This window comes from Culex quinquefasciatus, chromosome 3, assembly GCF_015732765.1.
Source record: "Culex quinquefasciatus strain JHB chromosome 3, VPISU_Cqui_1.0_pri_paternal, whole genome shotgun sequence".
NCBI lineage: Eukaryota > Metazoa > Arthropoda > Insecta > Diptera > Culicidae > Culex > Culex quinquefasciatus.
The window spans coordinates 107,474,045-107,496,435 of NC_051863.1; the positions used below are offsets into that span (position 1 = coordinate 107,474,045).

General features: G+C 38.7%; 1 protein-coding gene across 6 annotated transcripts in view; it reads left to right on the plus strand.

The window, feature by feature from the left end:
• Positions 1 to 22,391, plus strand: part of LOC6050816 (BMP-binding endothelial regulator protein) — a 98,629-nt gene that overhangs the window by 12,370 nt on the left and 63,868 nt on the right. For all 6 annotated transcript variants that reach the window (XM_038262253.1, XM_038262254.1, XM_038262252.1 and 3 more), the window contains one exon: positions 17,796 to 18,017. In XM_038262253.1, the coding sequence (XP_038118181.1) occupies positions 17,921 to 18,017 (97 nt within the window). In that variant the 5' untranslated portion in view covers positions 17,796 to 17,920. The remainder of the gene's footprint in view (positions 1 to 17,795; positions 18,018 to 22,391) is intronic.

Here is a 22,391-nt window from a genome sequence, read left to right on the forward strand (position 1 = left end):
TAAAACGCGTTTTTCTCGGAACGTCAAAATGGCGGGTGCGACAAAATAGCACGACGACGTCGAAATGTTGGAAACGAATAAAATACCTTATGACCAAATTTCATCCACCTTAACAAGCACAAGTTTTTTTTAGATCAAAAATTAAGCAAAAATTGAGTATTTTTGGGAAAATAATTGGGCCCCTTAAATTAGACCTACAACGATAAAGTTAATTTTCCACCCCTCACTAACCCAAAGTAAGCCGCGGATAATCTTCTCCACTTCAACTAACATTTACTCAGAAGATCCTCCGTAATAACTCTTAGCTTTGAGAAAAATGTAATTACTCAAGCCGACTCGGTCTTTAAGGCTCTGGAAGACATCATTCTAGATCGGCCATTTGGCGGCCATGTTTGTTCTAGAAAAATATTCAAATCTTGATTCAGAATGTATCAATTAAAAAATGTTTTTCTGTGTGTTGTTTGTAGAAGCATTTCGCTATTATTTTTGCCTTCCTCACGTTACTGAGGAAAGGCTATAAAATCACTCGAAAAATGAACTTCTCAATTAGACCTCCTAGACCCACCTTCATGTATACCTATCGACTCAGAATCAAATTCTGAGCAAATGTCTGTGTGTGTGGTGGGATGTTGATCAAAAAATTGTCACTCGATTATCTCGACATTGGCTGAACCGATTTTGTCCATTTTGGCGTCATTCGATCCGTCTTGAGGTCCCATAAGTCGCTATTAAAAATTATGCAGTTTAGTTAAGTACTTCAAAAGTTATGCTAAAAAAACAATTTTAGCAAAAGACCGGAAGATTGTAAAAAGGGTGGTTTTTGTAAGAAAACCCGTCATGCTATACATTTTCAGAAAGGTATTCAAAAGACCTTTCCAACGCGTCCAAAACATTGAAGATCTGACAACTCTATCAAAAGTTATAAGCACTTAAGTGTTTTTTAAGCACTTGTTCGAGGCCGGATCTCAGATATTTTGATGAAAATGCTGTCCGGATCTCACATGCGACCTATCATTGGATAGGTATTCAAAAGACCTTTCCAACGCGTCCAAAACATTGAAGATCTGACAACCCTATCAAAAGTTATAAGCAATTAAGTTTTTTTTAAGCACTTTTTCGAGGCCGGATCTCAGATATTTTGATGAAAATGCTGTCCGGATCTCTCATGCGACCTTTCGTTGGATAGGTATCCAGAAGACTTTTCCAACGCGTCCAAAACATTGAAGATCTGACAACCCTATCAAAAGTTATAAGCACTTAAGTGTTTTTAAGCACTTTTTCGAGGCCGGATCTCAGATATTTTGATGAAAATGCTGTCCGGATCTCTCATGCGACCTATCGTTGGATAGGTATTCAAAAGACCTTTCCAACGCGTCCAAAACATTGAAGATCTGACAACCCTATCCAAAGTTATAAGCACTTAAGTGTTTTTTAAGCACTTTTTCGAGGCCGGATCTCAGATATTTTGATGAAAATGATGTCCGGATCTCTCATGCGACCTATCGTTGGATAGGTATTCAGAAGACCTTTCCAACGTGTCCAAAACATTGAAGATCTGACAACCCTATCAAAAGTTATAAGCACTTAAGTGTTTTTTAAGCACTTTTTCGAGGCCGGATCTCAGATATTTTGATGAAAATGCTGTCCGGATCTCTCATGCGACCTATCGTTGGATAGGTATTCAAAAGACCTTTCCAACGCGTCCAAAACATTGAAGATCTGACAACCCTATCAAAAGTTATAAGCACTTAAGTGTTATTTACGCACTTTTTGCATTTTGGATAGCACCCTTTAAATGTGAGGAAGGCGCCAACCACCTAAAGGTGGATTAAGTAACGTTTTTCATTTCAATTTACTATTTCTGGACCCTGAATTCAGAACTATCAAGAATTAAGGACACCTTCTACGCACCAAAAAAGACCAAATAATAATTTTTTATATGAAAGGGCTTATTTCTTTAGTAGAATGTTCCTTTGAACCATTGCAAAGGATTTGAAATGAATTTTTAATTCAATTCTTCAAAATTAATATCGGGACTCTTCATAACAGAAAGCATCCTACTTGACAGCTCGTTTCAAGGGGATTATAGTTGATCCTATGCATAAAATGTTGTCATGTCAATTTATTTCAATTGCATTAAAACGAAATTAAGTGATCGGACATGGTTTTCAATCGTGTTTTTACCGTTGTACATAAAAATTGACATGTAGCTTTACTGCCCATGCTCGCATAAATGTCCCATGTGCAAAAACAAAAAGCTGAAAAAACGCAAGACAATTTTGTCTCACACATAAGGCTATGCGTTAAGTTTTCCCGGAAAAAAACAGGGTTTTCTTTCGATTTCTAGAATAAAGTACCGTCAACTGAGGCGAATCGGGACACATGGGGCGAATTGGCACAGCAGTTTTAACCATGTTGGAGCACAATATTTTGATTTTTCTGATTGGTTTCGAGTAGAATAGACTCGAGTAGAATAGAATTTAAAAGCCTTATGTGCTCTGAAAACTGCTGTCCCTATTCAGACTGTAGTTCCGATTCGCCCCAGATGACGGTACAGAATGTTTTATGCTTTCCTGTAAGAGCACACGATTTTGAACCAAACTGCATCAATACACAGTAAAAAATGTGTTTATTTGGAAAGTGTAATTTTGAAAGGTTGAAAATGACTTCTTTTATGATGTTTATCAATTTATACTGAAAAATTGACAATTCACCAAAAAGAGGTAAAATTACACATTTTTTCTAACATAAATGATGTACCCCTTCTCAGAAATAATATTCTCAATTCATTTTATTTACCGAAATAACAATTTTACAACTTTTGTGAATAACTGGTTCAGAGAAATTTGGTGTTCCTTGCAACTATCACCTTTTCAATAACCGCTTGGTAACAGAAGGTTCTTCAAAAGCAATTAAACAAAAAGTAGGGCAAATTTGGCCAAAAAACCTAGTGAGATCGAAAGTAATATTATCATGATTTTTTTTTACTGTGTAACTCAAAAGTGATAAAAATGCATGACTTTTAAGTAAAATTGGGCGCTCAATTTGATGTCGTACTCAAAATTTCAAAAAACGTTTTTTGGTCAACTTTCAAAAATCTTGAGTCATGTCATTTTATGTGAATTTTAATGTACTTTTCGAGTCTACAATAACCCAAAAGGGTCACTTTTTCATTTTGTATCAAACATTTCCATGGTTTTGTAACATTGAAATTTTACTTTTTAGCGTGTAAAGTCGTTCTACAGCATACAATTATATAAACATAAGGGATTTTCTTGAAACCATGTAACTATTCGAAAGAGAATGCTTCAAAAATTAAAATTTTAGAAAAAATGTTTTGCTGAAATATACACTCTACGTCGGTCAGTCATCTAGCGACAGTTTCCAACTACTTTAAATCTATTTCTCAAATTAAAACATAAAAACAGCAGAATTCACCTAATCACACTATTTGATTAATACATATTATCAATTAATACCATTAATTGGGGATTTAAATATATATATAAATGGGATTCAGGTTAAGTTATGTTCACATTTAAACACTCACTTCAAATTATCCACCTGACGAGTGTTCAAATCAGCCCGAAACGCACGTCAATAAGGAAGAAGCAATACTCTACTGTGGTGTTAGCGGACTAATTTACGTCCTCCCAAGTTCATAGAAACCAGCTGGCACACAGTTTCGAGTGCACACAGTTAGCATATGAGCGGTCCTCATAACTTTACGGGAAGAAATATGTTTGAAATAAATTTGAAGAGCGCGGGCTATGGTCTAGTTCCTCTGCCGTTTCTTCGCTACCTTTGCTACAGTGAAGCGCCTTGTTGTTAGCTTGATGATTATTTGTTCTAGTCCCCGCACTCACTTCACTAATTTATCTTCGACAATAATAAGAGAGCGCAAACAGGCACGCTGGCTGGTTGTGTTTTATTAGGTGGTTCAGCGGAGAAACCGATACAACCTGATGTACCGCCAGGCGGATGTGTTTATACGTTTCCGATTTCGGGCCGGGCCGGCCCGTCTGGTGAGTGTTGGAAACGTTTTTTGGCCACCCGTGCGGGAGATCTTGTGTGTACAGAGCACCCCGCCGTCTGTTGTTGCTGACACGGTTGGTGTTTCGGGTTTTGGGCAAAGGTTCGCTTCTCTCTGAATAAGCCGCCAATTGGGAAACGTGCAGGTAATTAAGCACGGCTTCCCGCGGCTGCAGATGTGGATGTGCTCTACTTGCAAAGAGCTTTGCCCGGTAGAACGAGGCCAAGTTGACGACTGTGCGCGCGGATCTTTGCTAGATTGCATAATTTACCGATCAACAAATCGACGCTAGACTGGAGATCCTGTGGATTCATGGTACACATCCAAAAGAAAGTTCTGCGCATCCAGTTCGACTGCTGAATCATGACACTGGTTGACGAACTTGACCTGGATCGTGTACCCTGGCAACCACACGAGAGCTAGAACCTCTCTCCACCAAATCAGTAGCATCGTGTCACCAGATGGAAAAGACAGCCTGTCCAGGCGACCAGTACGTGATCACAGGGCACATTCCTAGATCGCGCGTTCCGATTATCGCGGCGGTACACGGAGAAAAAAGAGTTCCCAAAATCGTGAACAAGTGTTCATGAAAATGAGAACCTCGAACAAAGTGTTCAAATTTCATGGTACGTTTTTCAAAATCGTACCATGGGATTTGAACACTTTGTTCGAGGTTCTCATTTTCATGAACGCTTGTTCACGATTTTGGGAACTCTTTTTTCTCCGTGTAGATAAACGTTTTAACCCCCGCGGGTTCCAAATCGGACGCCGATTTTCGCCTGTGCGCGCGCGCGCTGCTGCTGGTTCTGGGTTTTCAAGAGTGCTCAACCAACAACAGGTGCAATATCTGTGCGCGGCCTCGAGCGACCAAACTCCCGGCGACACGGACAGCTTGGCTCGCCTCGGTTGCGCATTCCCGGCACGTTCCTCGCGTTGTTCAACGCTTTTTTGTAGCAGGTGACAAAAGCACAATGAGCTCATAAAACAAAAATAATGACGTGTGTTGCGTGATTAGAGCCGGTCAGCCCTCGCCAACGGCTAGCAATTCAGTACAGTAAAAGCCCGATGATTTGACTGTCGTTTTAGTTTGACACAGCTTCGGTATACAAACCTTAATGTCACCAAACCATCGGGGGTTTACCATAGAGCTACCTGACTAGTTGTTGGCTGGTCTGAATTGAGCCGATTGTGATCACCGTCCAGCAGTGGCGAAGTCTTTCTTGGGCCGCTTTCGATCTGATCTCAATGCTTCTGAACTAGTTCTAATGCGGCGCTGACTTGTACGGCAACGGTGACAATTACAATCAGCGTGGTCGGCAGGAAGGCAGCCAACAAAGAAAATCCAATCGTGAATGTTTATATCTCCGATACAATTAGTCTTATTAGGTAAACATGATTCTTCACGAACCTCAAATTCAAATTTACATCATCACCATAGTTCCTATTTGAAGCAATCAATTTCCATGACAGAGCATCAAATTATGTAAAAAATCAAAGACTAGGGGAATTCGACCTCCGATGTTCCCCTTTTCCTTAACTTTTCCAATTCTCTGGCAAGAATGTGTTGAATAATCGTTTCAATTATGCAACGCTAACTTTAGCTACGGGTGCACTTTGGAGGACGGTTCCTGAATTTTGACTCCAAAAGTGTCACCTTTCAATCGGCTCGGCAGCATTTTTTTGCCCCGTTCCGGAAGAACAGCAATTTTCGAGGGCCTTAACTCAAAAGCTAACCTTTGATCAATGTGTTTGATCAGCTTTGCGTGGACGGCTTTGGAAACGTGAAACCTCGGCGAGTCGACGTCATTGAGAACACTGGTCAACGCATGTGATATCGTTTTTTTTTTCATTGCTCGAAATTCTGCCTCGGGTGTTCACCGGCGACAGAAAATTGAATCATTTCCGGTTGTCGCAAACGCATAATCACATGCAGGGTGGCAATAAATTGTAAACTGACTTATTGGCATTTTTCTTAATATTTGATAAAAAGAATATGTTATGCAACATAACATTTTTTATGATGTTTGAAAAAAAAGTTTTCCAATTATAGTTTTAAACAACTTGACAAAAACACACAAACAATAAAATGCTATAATAAAAAACGGTTAAATTCAGAACTGTTTATTACATTTTTTTTTAAAATGGAATGATTTTGGGCCAAAAAATTAAATACATAAGGTCAAATGATCAAAAGGTCGAAAGGATAAAAGGTTGAGTGTGGACAAACTTCAAATTGACAGAAAGTCGAACAGGAAAAAGGCAATTTGTAATTGTATAATTTGTATTTTTTTAACAAAGTTTTTAGAGGAATAGTCTGATCAAGGAAAAAATAATTTGGCTAAAATATTTTAGTGAATTTTTGCATTCTTACAAAAAAGAAAAAATAAAACATTTTTTCTTATTTTTTTTATAAGCTGAAATCTAAAGGGACCATTCACAAACCACGTGCACACTTTTTTGGAAATCTCAACCTCCCCCTCATCGTGAACAATTTCCATACAAATGAAATATTTTTTGTATGGATCATTGAAAATTGGGTGGTTTTTGTAAGAAAACCCGTCATGCTATACATTTTCAGAAAGGTATTTAAAAGACCTTTCCAACGCGTTCAAGACATTGAAGATTTGACAAATCTATCAAAAGTTATAAGCACTTAAGTGTTATTTATACGCTTTTTGGAGGCCGGATCTCAGATATGTTGATGAAAACGTTGTCTGGATCTCTTATGCGACCTATCGTTGGATAGGTATTCAGAAGACCTTTCCAACGCATTCAAAACATTGAAGATCTGACAACCCTATCGAAAGCTATAAGCACTTCATAGTTATTTAAGCACTTTTTGCATTTTGGATAGCACCCTTTAAATGTAAGGAAGGCGCCAACCACCTAAGGGTGGATTAAGTAACGTTTTTTCTCTGCTTTCAAATAATTATTTCAAAAGTAACATAACAAGTGTTTATTTAAGTATAATTAAAAAAAAAATCTATAAAAAAAGATTTTTTTTTGTTAAACTTCTGGCAACTTTTACATTCCGGAACAAAGGCATTTCAGTGAGAAACTCTGGGAGTAACTCGGAGTAACTCTGAGTTTCTCAGCTTCCTCCCGAGTTTTTCAATTCCCACCCGATTGTCGATACCTTGGTAAATGCAACCATGACTACGTCAAACTTGCGTCATACTGTTGTTCACTGTTTACATGTTTTTCCCGGATTAAGGAGTTTTAGGTTTCGGGTCTCCTGAAGAAAATTGGAAAAACCACTTCCGCCGCCTGAGGCCGTAACTCTCTGCTATGTGCAGTGTCGGCTATGAAAAGTGATATTTAGCTAAATTACGCTGCTTGTACGGTTCATGTTATATTAAGCGGCCCGACTGAGCTGTTGGAGTGTAGGGGTAATTAATGCCCGGTTTGGGAGCCGGAGCGCGTAGAATTACTGTATAAGATGCCGCATAAGAGTTTTTGGTCAAAGATCTACAATTCTAATCCTGGAGGGTATTCTATAAGACGGATGCAAAAAGTGATAGAGGTTGAGGGAACCGTTTCATTGCAGGAAGGAACGTGAATATCAATAGATTCACCCAATTACATGGTTTGGCAACTTAGCATTGTTCACATAGTCCTTGCCGTTCCGTTAGTTGTCCCGCGAGTTCCAGCACATTGTAGTCACTGAGCTCTAGTTGTAGACAACTTCGCTCAGCTCCGGAGAGAACCGGACAGCCACCCACCCACGATCATCGCCACATTCCTCCAGCTCAGTCTAGTCCGCCTAATCCAACAGGGAATCAAGCAGTTGTGAATTACATTCACTGATCCCTCCCGGGTTCTCTCCATAATAACTCGGTCCCTACAGCGGCTTCCAAAAGAAAGACAAGTTCCTCTCATAATAATCGATCCGAATCATCAAGGCATTTCTACAGTCAGTAGCAGAGCAGGGAATTGAGACGATCCAGGCGTTTCTACCAGAACAAACGAAAATTTGATATTTTGTTTTTACTCCGGTACAAATATCGTTAAAGTGGAATATGAAACTCGCAAAGTTTTTATTAAATTTATATTAAATACAATTTCACTATATTCTAAAATGCTTCTCCGATGAACTGAGGGGTTGGAATTCCACAAACATTAACGATGAGGAGCTGAGGATGCTGATGGTTCTGGCCGGTATTTGAAGACGATGCCTTTCAGGAGCGCTTGCATTTCGGGAACAGATATTTGGGTTATTGAATGCTGTACCGGCCAAGGTACCGGCTGTTTTCTTGTCCCCCTCCCCTTCTTCCGACGCCGCCGCGGTCATTCTGGAAGCCCAGGTTGTCGGAAACATGATAGACTTCATTCTTCAGCACACAGACACGACTTTTTTGGGATTGGCAGTTGCATTCGGCCGGCACCAGGATCACGATCAAAGACGGGCAAGTGTGTCTTGGCGCTCTTCTGTTATCGGTTAACTTTTCCTGGTAGTTTCCGACGGCGCACTTGATCACGCGGTCAATTTCCACAAAATGCGTGAAAGCCATTTTCGACCGAAGGTCCTTATTCCGGACATTTTTGTCCGTAAACGTAACGGATGTACGGCTTCTTCCGAAACAGACTTTTTCTTGGATTTTTAATCAAAACAAACAGCCTTAGCAACGGCCGGTTGTTAGGCCTGTTGTTATTCCTTTAAACACAAGGTACATATATTTAGGTGGGAATGGTGAGAATCAATCGGAGTAACTCGGAGGAACATTGAGAAACTCTCGTTACTCTGGGCAAAATTGAGGAACTCTTTTGCTCACTGAATTGCCCTTGTTCCGGAACATGAATTATTTAAAATTATTTTTATAAAAAATCCTCATTTATCATCATTTTTTTTCTTATTCACATCCAAAAAACTATACATTTCTGTGCATATTCTAGGAATGATTTTACAGCTAAATTTCCAATAAGAATCTCAGTTTTGGGAACATTGTGCCCTATAGACAAACCGTAAGAAAATTGTTTTTTTATCCTTTTTTTCGATTTTTGCCATACAAACTTCACCTTCGTGTATCAATGTTGATTGATTTTGCTCATATTTGGCCAAAAGTTCCAAAAACACACAAAAACAATTTTCAGCTTGTGCAGAGAGATTTTGATAAAAAAATACCATATTCTGGGCACACTAATGCTGATGTTGTTTTCATTTCTCAATTTTTGAACACTACCATTTTCTTTCCACCTTTTGTTCATTCGAGCTTACATTACAAACCTAACTGCCGGCGTGCCTTCCGAGCGCTGATACTGTGGTAAGCATGTAAGGGCCTCGATAACCTTGTTCGAGTTCTAGCTGCAGTTATCTCAATTATTCCGCGAAGAAATCTATAGATATCATGCAACTCGCCAACACTGTTCCAAGCACAATTAAACTCTCTTGCAGTGAAATATTAATAAATTCTCCAACTGTATATCCACCGCACCCGCGCATTTGTCTCGACGCTCGAAACTTTCGCTCCCCGTTTCCATACTCGTATCATCATCGCATCATCTATTTGCCCAACCAACTCACTTTTAATCGTTTGTTTACATGATTAAATTAGTGTTGTATATAAGCGTTAACGAGCTTAACGAACTAGCAAATGTAACGCGCATTCTGGGCGCGTACAGTCCGTTTGGTGGTACGCCAGTCAACAGTCGGCAGTTCGGACAGTTGTTGACCGTTTCATTTGTCAAAACAATTTGAAGGGTTTGGGTCTGGAAAAATATTTGATGTTTGAAATTTTTAAAAAAGCTGCAATAGTGTTACAGAATTTTTTCTTTGCTGAAATGTATAAAAATTGCATATTATGAATAATGTTTAAATTACAAAACATATTTGTATTAGATTGAGATTCTTCTGGTCCGGGCCCAACGACTCTCAATTTCCAGACCGGTCTAGGAAATCCCTCTGCTCCATTGACCCTGAAAACGTATTCTCTTCCGTACACACCTCCAGCACGTCATCAAAGTGGTTTTCTCTTCTTCGTAGAGTGGACCTGGCCGAAGCGAAGCAAATTGCTACTGTCGTTGCCATCCGTCGTCTTCGATGGATCTACTGTCTTCAGCCTATCGCTATCTTTCGAGAATGAATTAGCTAATTTCCATCTATCTAAACATTTACATTATGCAAATGGAAAACGAAAATTAATTTGTTGCTTGAGAGCGGCCAGCCAGCATGATTGGGCGAGCCCCAGACACACATACGCAGTCACATATACAGGCCCCAAACACACTGAAAGAAATTCAAGAGCAAGTGGCAACAGTACCACCAGCAAGCTCAGCCAAATGAGAGGAGTATCGGCGCTACACTCTCGGTCGGCCAATTTGTTGCAAAGTTCAGTGCCTAAACGTGCGGCATAAAAATGCGGACAATCTGCTCAAAGTCATCCGGATGGCGGTGCGATGTCTGGCCGTAATGGGGTGCGGAAACCCCCTTTCATTAGGATTTGTTTTTAAATTCTGATCTCGTATAGCAGCGCAACCCCAACACTCGTCACTTTGCAAGGACTAGTCGAGGGGGGGGGTTTGGCCAAATAATGAAGAGATAAACCGAATGTCAAATGAGTGGCAAAGAGCAAAAATTGGTGCAAATTTTCCTCCGTCTTTTTTTGTTCCTTCTTGCTAGTTTGAAACGAACAATGCAGGCAGCGTGCGAAGAAAAATAAACAAAAGTTTTTATTTTCTAATCTTGCGAATTGGGGCTACGTCTTGCTTCGACATTTTTCTTCTTAGTTTTGTTCTCTTTGGACGTGGAAAACAGCTTGAAGGACGCAGTCGGAAAAGTTTTTTTTCAGTTTTATCCTTGTGGCACTTTTCAAGGCTCTTGAGGCGTTGCATAACAAAAAGTTGTCACGCGTTGTGCAACTTTTTTTTAGTGAATTAGATGGACTTTTAAATTGATTGGATTTCTTAAAACATCTATTTTTAAACAGTTTGATCTAATGTGGCAACTCCATTGAGAATTTAATTTTTTTGTATTCAGTAGGAAATTTTGAGCAACTTTTGTTCTACAAAAAAAGTTTACTTTTGTTGTTTCATTTTCAGCATTTCTATTTTCATTTATAGTGTTCGAAAAAATGCCAAACATTGAAGGTAATTCACAAATTGGTCGAAATTCATATGGCAGTGTTGACAATTCCTCGAAATAATAAAAAAGTGAAGCAGACTAAAAAATCTTTTTTGACTTTATTCAGCTTTATTGGACTAGATGTAGAATCAAATTTTCAATAACATAAACTTTAATATAGTGCACCGTTTTCAAGTTATACCCACTCAAAATTATTATTTTTTTGTTGGTGACTTTTTAAATGCGTAGAAGTGGTCGAACTTAACAAACTCTGACATTTTTTTCGAAGCGATCAAAAATTCTCGAAATTCGCATAAAAGTCATTGAAGATCGGATCAATGGTTGCTCGTTATTTCGGAAAAAATATTTTCAAAATTTTCAAATAAACCCAAATATTTGAAAAGGCCCTAAAACTTCAAAAGCTTATAGACAATTGATCATTGAGAACCATTTTTGAACTGCTGCCAAAAATGTGACTTGTATGGGCAGATAGAAAAAAATATCGATGTCCATAGTGTCAGAGAATTGAAAATTAATCAAATTAATTCAATGTTGAGTCCGAGAATGCAACCTACTCCAACGTTGCAAATACATTTTTCATCACCATCATAGTCTGAAGCAACGTCTGTAGTAATTCTCAAATCAATTAGCCCAACGGAAGCGATCGCCATCGACAGAACTAATTCGATTAGTCTTCAGTTCGATGCGAAATGAATCGTTTTCTACGCCGAGCATGCCGCTCTGAAATCAATCCGCTGGGAAAAGAGTAGTTGTCGATGCTGCCACTCTGCCATTTATATCCTCGCACACGTTTCGTTTCGTTTCGTTTTTTTTTGCGTTGACCACTCTCTGCTCCGTGGCTAACGAGTTGGTCAATAAATTTATACACTATTAGAGTTATTATTCGCTCGCTCACTCCCATTGCTGCTGAATGGTGAGAACTCGCGCCTGAATGCATTGAAGAACACCCCGCGTGATCGGTTGTGCTTGTGAACCCAGCTCACGTGCTTCACGAAATCGCTCAACATTTACCACCTAATGGAATGAAACTTGTTTTCATCCGAGACCCACTCTAGAGTCACCCGGCGAACTGCGATGCTGATCAATAATATGAGCGTGAAAAAGGAGGCAAAATAAAAATCACACATTTACATTGTTGCTAATGCATCGCGAATGCTGAACTAATGGCTGCTCTATATATTTCTTTTTTTTTGCTACAATGGATCATTTACGTTCAGGCACGAAGAGAACTATGCTACTCGATTCCGGAGATCCATTTGGCATACCAGTGCGAAAAATTAATCAAAATAATATTCCTCAACAAGACCCATCAGCACGCAGAGGAAAAAATCAACACTTGTAACCTTTTCTCAGAACTTACTGCAGCAGCTGCTCTGCACACTGTTTGTCATACAAAATCTAGGGTAGAAACGTGACAGGAGTATCCAGTTTAAACTGAAAGGCTACCCTAGGCAAGGTAGGGCCCAAAAGTGCTTGAACTATACCAATTCCAACAACAGTAATAAGATAATTCATCACTAAACGCGCCCTAAGATATTAATCCTATCCAACAGGTGTCCCACAATGCACCACCCTACCCTACCCGGTATAGTGCAAGCAGAGATGACTTTGCTGTAAGCTCTGTCTCGCGAGACTGCGGTGATCACGGTGGATCGGGTTAAGAACATGCTAACGACAACACGGACAACCGTTTGTTGCGCGGTTGATGTCATCGTCGATAACGTCACAAGGCGACGTCTCGTTAGAGAGATGGTGTGTACGAGACCGTCGACAGACAAGGCGAAATGGTCCACCGGATTGAGAGGGGAAGAACGCTGTCATACTGCAATGTCTAAAGTTTTGCTTTTCGGTACTGAAGAGACAATTTTCGTACGTCAATATTGTTCAAACAATCATCTACGTGCAATAACTTTACAGAATTGAAACCGCAAAAAATCAAGCTTACAGATCATCGAATTGTGACCCTCGGTTGGTTTCAACACAATCCCTAGAACTGTTTCTGCCGGTCACCCGGATATTGTGCTCAAAAGTAAAGTTTTCTGTATCCATAATCTGGCAAGCTTTTTTAATTCGTTCTAAATTGCAAAACCCTGTATGTGCAATAATGGGCCGAAGTGCAAAAAGAGCTCCATTGTCCGAAAGATAGAGCCATGCAAAAGCGCATATCGGACACTTGAAAAGTTACGGTTGAAAGGGGAAAGTTTTGCTGCAGGTTGAAGTTTTCCTTTTTTCAGCCCGTTCCATTTCCACTGCAGTTGGGTTACATAATAATTGCAACTAGTTTTCAAGTTCTGAAAAGTGGTTTGAGTTTTAATGTTTCAGTTGTGTTATAACCCAATGAATTACGGTAACTCTTTGTTCAGAGTTTTGCTCCAGTTGAATCCTATGTATTTTGTTTATTTTGGCCATTACAATATCATTATTTTGAATTTGAAATTTGGGTGATTATTGTTCACACTCCAGCCTTTTCTTTCTTATCACTAAAGTGGATCAGATACAATCGCCAGCGCCAGCTTAGTTTCATGGTTTCGAGCTGAACCTCTCGCTCAGAAATACGATTCAGATAGATGCCTACCACCCACCACCCACAACACGTCTGTGGATTAAGCCAGAAATCGATCGGTTGAAAGGTTTATTAAGTGGAGATATGTGTTTGTGGTCGTGATTGTTATTTTAGGGAGAATTTATGACCCTTATGATTGGAATGATTTATTTCCGAATTTATGAACTTGCCGCTTTCGATTATAATTGTTATTTTTGATTTGAATAATTAACGAGGAAATGTGATAAGGGTCAACACTTTGTTATTTTTTTTGTGGATATTGGCACAGTTTGCTTGTAGTTTTTTTTCTATCGAGTAGGAACGATATTAAAAATTCGCATTATTGAATTAAAGGCCTTTATGGCTTACTGCTTTAAGAGAAAAAAAATCAGCATGGGCAATGGTTGAATCGACAAAACATTCATGAACAAAACTTTTGACGACTTTACACTTCTTGTATCAAAATTCCGACTTTATTTAGTAATATTTATGGACAAATAAGGATTGTCTAAACATGCCAAATTATGAGTAACGTTATGTTTTAACGAACCATTAAAAAGAATGCCATACATCAAACACAGAAATCCATTGATCAAGAAAAGAAAGAAGCGTGAATCATTATTTGTTGTCCAAACAGATTATTAGTCACGGTTGAAGAGAATGCAACAGGATTGTCCGGAGCACTTGAACTAATTTCATTGCCACTTGTTTGTTCTCAGTTGTAAATAGTTTCAAAGAATCGGGTTACAACTTTCATTCATAAATGATTCAGCCAGTTATAAATGAAACAGTTGAAGTGACAAAGCTGTTGAGATGTTTGTTGTAAAGAGGTAAAAATTTCTAATAGTGCTTAGCAGAAAATTGAGGCCTCATGGTGTGAAACACGACCACCCACAATTTAAGCTTGCACCAATGGAAATGTCAGCTGTCGTCTATTAAATGATAAATGTGGCTTGCGAACAAAAGTTCATTAGATTTATTGTCTATGTTAATTGTCGTGAAGTACATTTTGTCTCGAGACTACCACACACGCAGTTTGGGTGCAGAAAGTCAGATTTATTATTTTATTGTGCTCAATGATCAACAACAAAGTAGACTTAATTTATGATCATTCAATTGTTGGTGTTGATTGAAACAGCGGTACAGCTTTATTCGAATAAAACTAAAATCAGCCTTGAAAGCTTAGAAATGTTCATCGTTTTTGCACAGGATTGTCCGTCCAATAAAGATAAATTCCTAAGTGGTGACGATATGATGAATGGCAAACCAGTGACGTTCCACGGTGTGGTGAAAATTTACACCGCAACAGCAGCTTTAGCCAAACACCTGATCCGCGAATCATCGCGTTGAAGCGCTTCTAAAAATTATGGAGAAGTAAATATTTATACACCTGTTAATTATTCCATCCCCGAAAATCAAGCCCCTTCGGCCGAGTGCGGTGAAACCGGCTGCCTTGACAGCCTCAAGCACGGGTCAGGATGGATGTTCGCGCCGAGTGCGTTTGGGTTGAGATCGCTGTAGTAGACTTATTTTGGTACGATTTACCTGTTGACTGACAATTAAGTTTGATGAAATATTTTTTCTTGAAAAGTCTTGGAAAAAAAAGGTTGAGTTATAAGCTTCTAAATACACATAAGAACAAACGTTTAAAATAATCGAAATTGTGTTCGTTCATTTATTAAAACATGTAATCTCCCCTAAGTTTCATACATTGCAATGCATTGGCTTATGATCTTCTTTAACTCAACGGGCAGTTGCTTTCAAGACATAACAGTGCTGTTTCGAAGGTTTACGGATCGTTTCCCACTGTCGACACGTGATGACCGAGAGCTTTTTACTGGTTTATCCATAAAAAACGACTACAATTTCGTTGACCAGATTCGATCTCAAGACCTTTACCCAGTTGTAAATGGCAAAAAATCATCGCGAAGCCCTTGTTTGATTTATTACCTTCCAGTTACAGAATTTACGTTAATCGTGTATGAAGCAATTGTAGATTTTGTGCAAACGAACAAACTTATGAGAAAGCGGACGAGCTTACCGGTAAAAATATTTACAAGTTTAAAAAATCAAGTCTGTCATATAGAAATGGCCAAAACCCATTAATAATGTTTACAAATAATCAGGTGAAGCTATTGAAATTGCTAAATTTAACGTGATAAGAAAGATAAAACGATTTAATTTTCAAAAACAATTCCCAGATAGTTCCATTGCTTGGTGTATTCACCTTAAGGTATCTATTCGCGACAACCTGTCGCTATTATTTAGCAAACATTGGTCATTGCGAACAGAAAAAAAATGACGAAGAAAAAACAACAGGTGACTGTATCCCAAAACAACACACACACAGCGCCAGGTCTGTGGCGCCACGGATTTCGTTTCGGTGTCACTGGAAGCCACATATGCGTGCAAGTGTTGTTGTTGTTTTTATTAGCAAGTAGCAACATTCTTGCTAAATTAAACACACAACACGCGGATGGGGTGGTGCACCAGTTGTGTGACTGTCTTTGCAGATTTTATTTTTGTTCGATGCCTATCACTTACACGCAAAATGCAACATGTGCAGCTTTCGGTATAAGCGGATGCTATCTATTTCACTTGTTTTAAACTTTTATTTGCTGACTTAAAAGTTGTGCTCAAAACAGGTTACAATATATTTAGCGTGTAGGAAGCATGTGAACTACTCGCTTCGTTTAGGTGTGCACCATAATTCCACAAAGGCGGTGATTCTCTTTAGTGGATCTGCAACTGCGGGTAGATTAAACTAAACGGAACCGTTTACTGGGTCCGCGGGACTCTGTTTAGTGTTTGCAAGGGGAGTGCAAGAGCGAATTTGTATTTACTTTCCAGCTAACGTCTATTTATTACTTGCAATGCCAGCTGACGTTGTTGAACCGGTAGATTATTTTGAAAGCGTAAAAATGGTGCTTCACAGGTACTCATGGTTTGCGGATCAAATAGTTTAGCTAAACGACTAAACGACAGTTTCAAGACATGAACTAACTACAGTGAAATCTCGTTGGTTTGACAGCTCAGGACAGGATTTCGAAGATGTTTGCCCCTCAAAATTACTACTAGAATGACGAGCCCTTTTATATTTAACCCATTTTCCTTACCCATAAACCACATGTTACGATGATAAAATCACTCAGCAGCCTCGAAATGCTTGATTCAATCATGATGGTGTGTATACACTTGTTTGTTTTTAACTACGAATTATAGGCGCTGACTTTCAGGATTTTTTTTCTTTTCGGAGATTTGTTTACCTTACCACTTTATGGCATTTGAACGAGTTCCCCTTCGCCGCGTAGCCACTTGTCCGCGGTGTTTCGTGTTGAGGCTTCTTCAATCTTCTTCGGTGAAGGTCCGCGCTGCCAGTCAGTCAGCTGGAGAAGCTCCTTCGAGTTCAATTGAAGAGGGGGCACTTTGGGCAAATCAATTGGAAGAGCTCCGCGCGCGAGTTCGGTATCTCTTGTGATTTTCATGATTTCTTGCTAGCAACAGTACCAACTCGATGGTTTGACACAGCCACAAGAGAACTTGGAAGTACTGGAAATTTCAAACAGTGGTTGCCGACCAAAACTTCACAATCTGCAATCAAGTTAAAAGACGATAGGTGTTGATTTTTGGTCACAATTCATTGTCAAACCAGCGGTGTTTCACTGTACCACCAGGACTGGTTCGGTGTGGCGCTGCTCTCAGGAGGTGGTTGTTAACGATTTTAGGTTTTGCACGATAAATTGCACGTAAGCATTATTTCGCGTGTGCGTAGGTAAACACACAAACACAGCTTGGTTTTTACCGGAGGCAAACCCTGTTTTTTGCGAACTCAAAAAAACCTCGGGGATTTCACACGTTTTAATTAGTTCCGTGTAGTGGCGCCAGGGAGGCTGCACATCTCTTCATGTGAATTTTTCCTCTCAATCGAGCCAAACCTGCTATGCTGAATCGAGAAAATAAACCTGCTACTTCAATCCCAGTTATTTTTTTGATCGACCACGCAATTATAAGTCAAGAATTCAATCAAGCCAATTAGAAGGAGAACCTTCGCCTCGCAGACCGCATTGGCATTGACTCCTAAGCTCGTTAATACCCGTACGTCATTGACTAATTTTACTTTTTTTGCTCTGTTCTCTTTACAGCTTTGGAGCCGCTTTCCAGCAAGTGAGGAGGAGTGATTTTCATTGATGGAGTTGAATAAGATTAACGCGCTTCTTGAAGCACAGTGAAGTTAGATAGTTGGTAGTTCACTCCGGCCGCAGATAATATGTATTGCTGTGTGAAAATGTCCCTACAATTAGTGTTTTTCGGTGTGATATTGGTGTCTTCCGTGAGGCAGATCGCCGCTGCAGAATCCGTATTGTGTAAGTACAATGTTTTAAGAATATCGTTTGAAAATAACATCAATTTAATCCAGCACATTCGTCGACTTGAAATAAAAAAAAAAACATCTTTAATTTTGTATCAAAATCTACAAAGGCTTCATCCATAAAGTACGTCACGCTAAAATCAGCCAAAATTAACCCCCTTCTCCACCTCCCTTTGTCACGTTTTTTCTATACTTATAACATGCAATGTCAAGCTTGCTCAGACCCCCCACCCACCCCCTAGAGCGTGACATACTTTATGGATGACGCAAAATAAATACGTTGGAAAAGGCCATCTCCATTAATAATTTTTCAGTTGAATGCACTTTCATTCTGATAAAAAAAACGTATTTTTTAATGTTTGAAGGATGAAAACCCCCTTACGTTTTGTTCAAATCCTTTTTTACAATTGACCTTTTATCTTTCGACCTTTTTCCAAACATTATCATATTACTTGCATAGAATTGGCTGAAATTGAGGCCAATTTTACCTGGTGGAATTCCCATGCGATCATTTTGGCAAAACAACGATAAATCAATACCTTCGTGGCTTCTTGCTGTTTGAAGCCATAATTAATTTTACACCGTTCAAAGATCCGCGTTCTTGTGTGCGTTTTTTTCTTCTTCTCTCTATCTCATTAGTTTTGACTGTCGTGTTGACCTGCTGTGGCTTAGCGTTAGGGTGACGAGAAAAGTTGGAAAATCTGATCTTTGTTTTATTAGGTCCTAGATACACAATTTAATGTAAACATTGAGTGTATCACGCTTACTCCGATGGGCATTAACATAAGGTGTTAAAGGGCTATCTAATGTTTACATTTTGTTTATAGGACCTATTAAGGTGTTACATACATGTAGAAAATCACAAAATTTCATATCACAGAAAAATTATTGAAAACTAAAAAGATGGTTTTCAATCACTTCTGAAATTTTCATGATGATATTACATGATAAAACAGAATTTAGAGACGATTATAAGCTCAACATTTTGCCGTGCGCAAAGCGGACTCTCAAACTTTCTGAGCGTTCTTCTCGAAACACTGAGTTGATTTACGGGTGCCACGATATCTCGAGATGGGATGGAAGAATTTGGCTTAAATTCTGGCTGAAGACTCTCAAGACACATCCCGTGTGCATGACGAAGCCCGATTTTAAAATTTTGCTTTTTAAAAAATACAAATATCAAAACTGACGGTTATTTATATTAAAAAACACAAACATATTTTTATCTTTTTTTGAAAACGTTTTTTGAAAATCGGCCTTCGTCATGCACACAGGACCATTTTAACGAGTCTTCACCAAAATTTTGAGACGATTTGGTCAAGGCAGTGTTGAGCTATCGTGGCACTCGTTTTTTGAAACTGGTATCTTCGAATAGCTATATCTCGGAAATGTTACAAACAAATGTCTTCAAGTTTGTTTTGATAATAGATGAAAATGTATATTTTATATATATCCCGCCCGTGTGGATCAATCGGACCGCGCACTGGACTCACAATCCAGAGGTTGCTGGTTCGAATTCCGCGGCGGGCGCTCTTAAAATTCTTCTCAAGTATAAATATGGGTATCCGGCGCCGGCGCCGGAGCGTGCCGTACTCAAACACTTAGGAGCCCAGGGTGGCGAAGTCCTTGTAGTTAAAAGGAAGACACTAGTGGTTGGTACTAGCAATGCACTATGGGGTATTTCCATATAAGCGAGCGGCCAAAAATATTTTTTTGCTTTTTTGTGACTTTTTTGTGTTGTTTGTACTTAGTATAATGAAAACAAATGAATTTTGATATTTTTCCAAAAAAAAAGTTTAATTTTCGATTTTTTCATATATTTGAGGCCACATGCATTAAAGTGGTGAATTTTGATATTCTTGCTCTGTCTATTTGATGCACGGAATGGCGGTTTATGCTATGTTAAAGTTTCTGATTTACGTTCAATCTCCCTCCTCTTTTTCTTGAGTTTAAATCCACCTCTCTTTGAAGACCCCCCCCATCCCCCTCCAATTAAAATTTGATTTTTGCGGTGTTTTAGAATTGTAGACGGTTTATTTTATGGAACATTGTATGGATTCTCGTCCACGTTTTTGGTTGATCCACTTGCAAAATTCACGTTTTCCACGATAAATTCTTCTAAATCAAAATCACTATGTAACCGATTGTCTTTAGATTACTTAAAATATGAACTTCTTCTATGGGCTTTTGTATACCTCGTTTTGAAGCTACAGAACAGCATGCGTAGTTTTTCCTCTGTGGGTTTTTCCTGAATTGATCATGTGATGGTTCTGCAATGTTGTAATTCTTACAAATATACTCGAAAGCAGTTCTCACGTTTTCAGAATAGTGCTTCGTTATATCGTACAGGGACACTACGGTATTATTATCCATACTTTCAAAAGAACACAACAACGAACTGATATGAATATTCGACGAATCGTTTCTGTAAAATACTTAGAATAGGAATTTCTAATTTTATTAAACGTACCTAAGTACCGTAAACTGGGGTGACATTGATAGAAATTTGATTTGGCCACTATTTTTGATACATCCAATGTAACAGTCACATTTTTGCATATATGTTCGATAATAAGCTTTCCCTTAATGCTTACATACTCAAAATTCTCAAAAATGTTTAAATATTAATTTGACGGGCATTTGAAAAACCTATCAAAGTCACCCCAGTTTACGGTACCAACAAAGTCATGAATATCAAATCAATTTCAAAACATACATAGCAGGTACGTCATTTCTGCCTCCGCAGGTAAATAATGTGATTTTAACCAAGCGTATACGCGAAATCATTAATTTTCTTGCATGAATCAAAATGTTCAAAATGGCATAACTCAAAAAGTGCACATAAGTGCACTTTGAAATTTGGAGACAAGTTAGGACATGGTTCAAATTTTAAGCTGCAAAATTTTCAGATCGCACAAATGCACACAAAAAAAGTACTCCATTAACAAAGTTGAAAAAAACTAAATTTTGAATAAAAATCCATCTTTTTTGATTTTTATTATTTTTTTTAGCCTATAAAAGTGTGTTTTGTAAAATGTTATTGAAAAGTTGAATCAATTACCTTTCTGAATATTTATAATGATGCAGGAAAAAATACAAAAACAGCTACACAGTACAACTATGAAAATAATCATTTTTTTGTCAAAAACATGTTTTTTCTTACCATTTTCGCCTTTGAAGGTCTGCAATTCAGTGAATATTGAACCTACAACTTTCAAACTCCGGATTTTTCTTAGTTAGAATGTTTATTTTCGAAAAAAAATACCAAAAAAATAATTAGAGTATGTCGGTTTTTCGATTTATGGCCGCCTGAAACCCCATAGTGCAATGGTGGCCGACAGCTATAAAGTCAACTTCGTTTTCGTATATTTTAATGCCTTGAAAACAGGTTTTAAATAAAATAAAGTGTGTAATGACACCAACCTCTGACTTTTTTTTGTCAATTTACATGGATGTAACCCCTTAAAAAAATAGAGATGTGAACTTTTTTGATCGAGCCTCTTAAATATACCTTCACGTATACATATCGACTTAGAACATGAATTAATGAATGTGGGGTTTGACCACTGAGTTAAAGTTACCGTTCCAACTTTTTTGGGAGCCTTGGGCGTTGGAATGTTAAGAGACAATTTTGGTTCATACAAATATGATTTTTATTTTTTTATTTTGCACAGTCTTAAAAGCTCCACTATAACACATTACTGAAATTCAAACACGCTGTTCTACAAATGGTTCTTCAAATTTCTAGTAGCTTAAGGTACTAAACTTAATAGTGTCTGTGTTAATTAAACATTAGCGTTTGGCAGAGATTTTTTTTCTTGTCACCCTAACCTGATTCCCCAATGTTATCACACGCGTGTCGTCCCTCGCGAAGATGATCGTATGCTATTGTCTGTGAACAGGTTCGGGCTTGGACAAGCTGTCGAGCCTGTTGTCGCCTTCAAAAGAGACGTGAACATAGCTGAAGCACTTCGGCGTCACCTTCACCGGCCAGTCGTCCCCAGCCACGGGCTGCTTTACGATCTCCACGAGACGATTGATGAGTTTTCGACAACCCGTTTCGAAGATCTATTTGGAAGGTCTCTCCGGAATCGTCTTCAGCGTTTTTTTCTTTAAAGAGTAAAACTATAAATTTGTTGTGTTTTTGGCTTCTTTCACTTCGATTTAGCTGAAAATATATGTGTGCCAAAGCGCTCTTGGTGTTTACTGATAATGGCCTCCAGTTCACATTTCGAGTCCAGTGCCAAACAGTTGACCGGTTCCACGAATCTCCCGAGAGACATACATTCACTGACGGGCCAGCAGCCAGCCGCGCAACGCAACGTACGCCAATTGGCAAGCATTTGCGATCTTTTTCGTGACTGGTTTG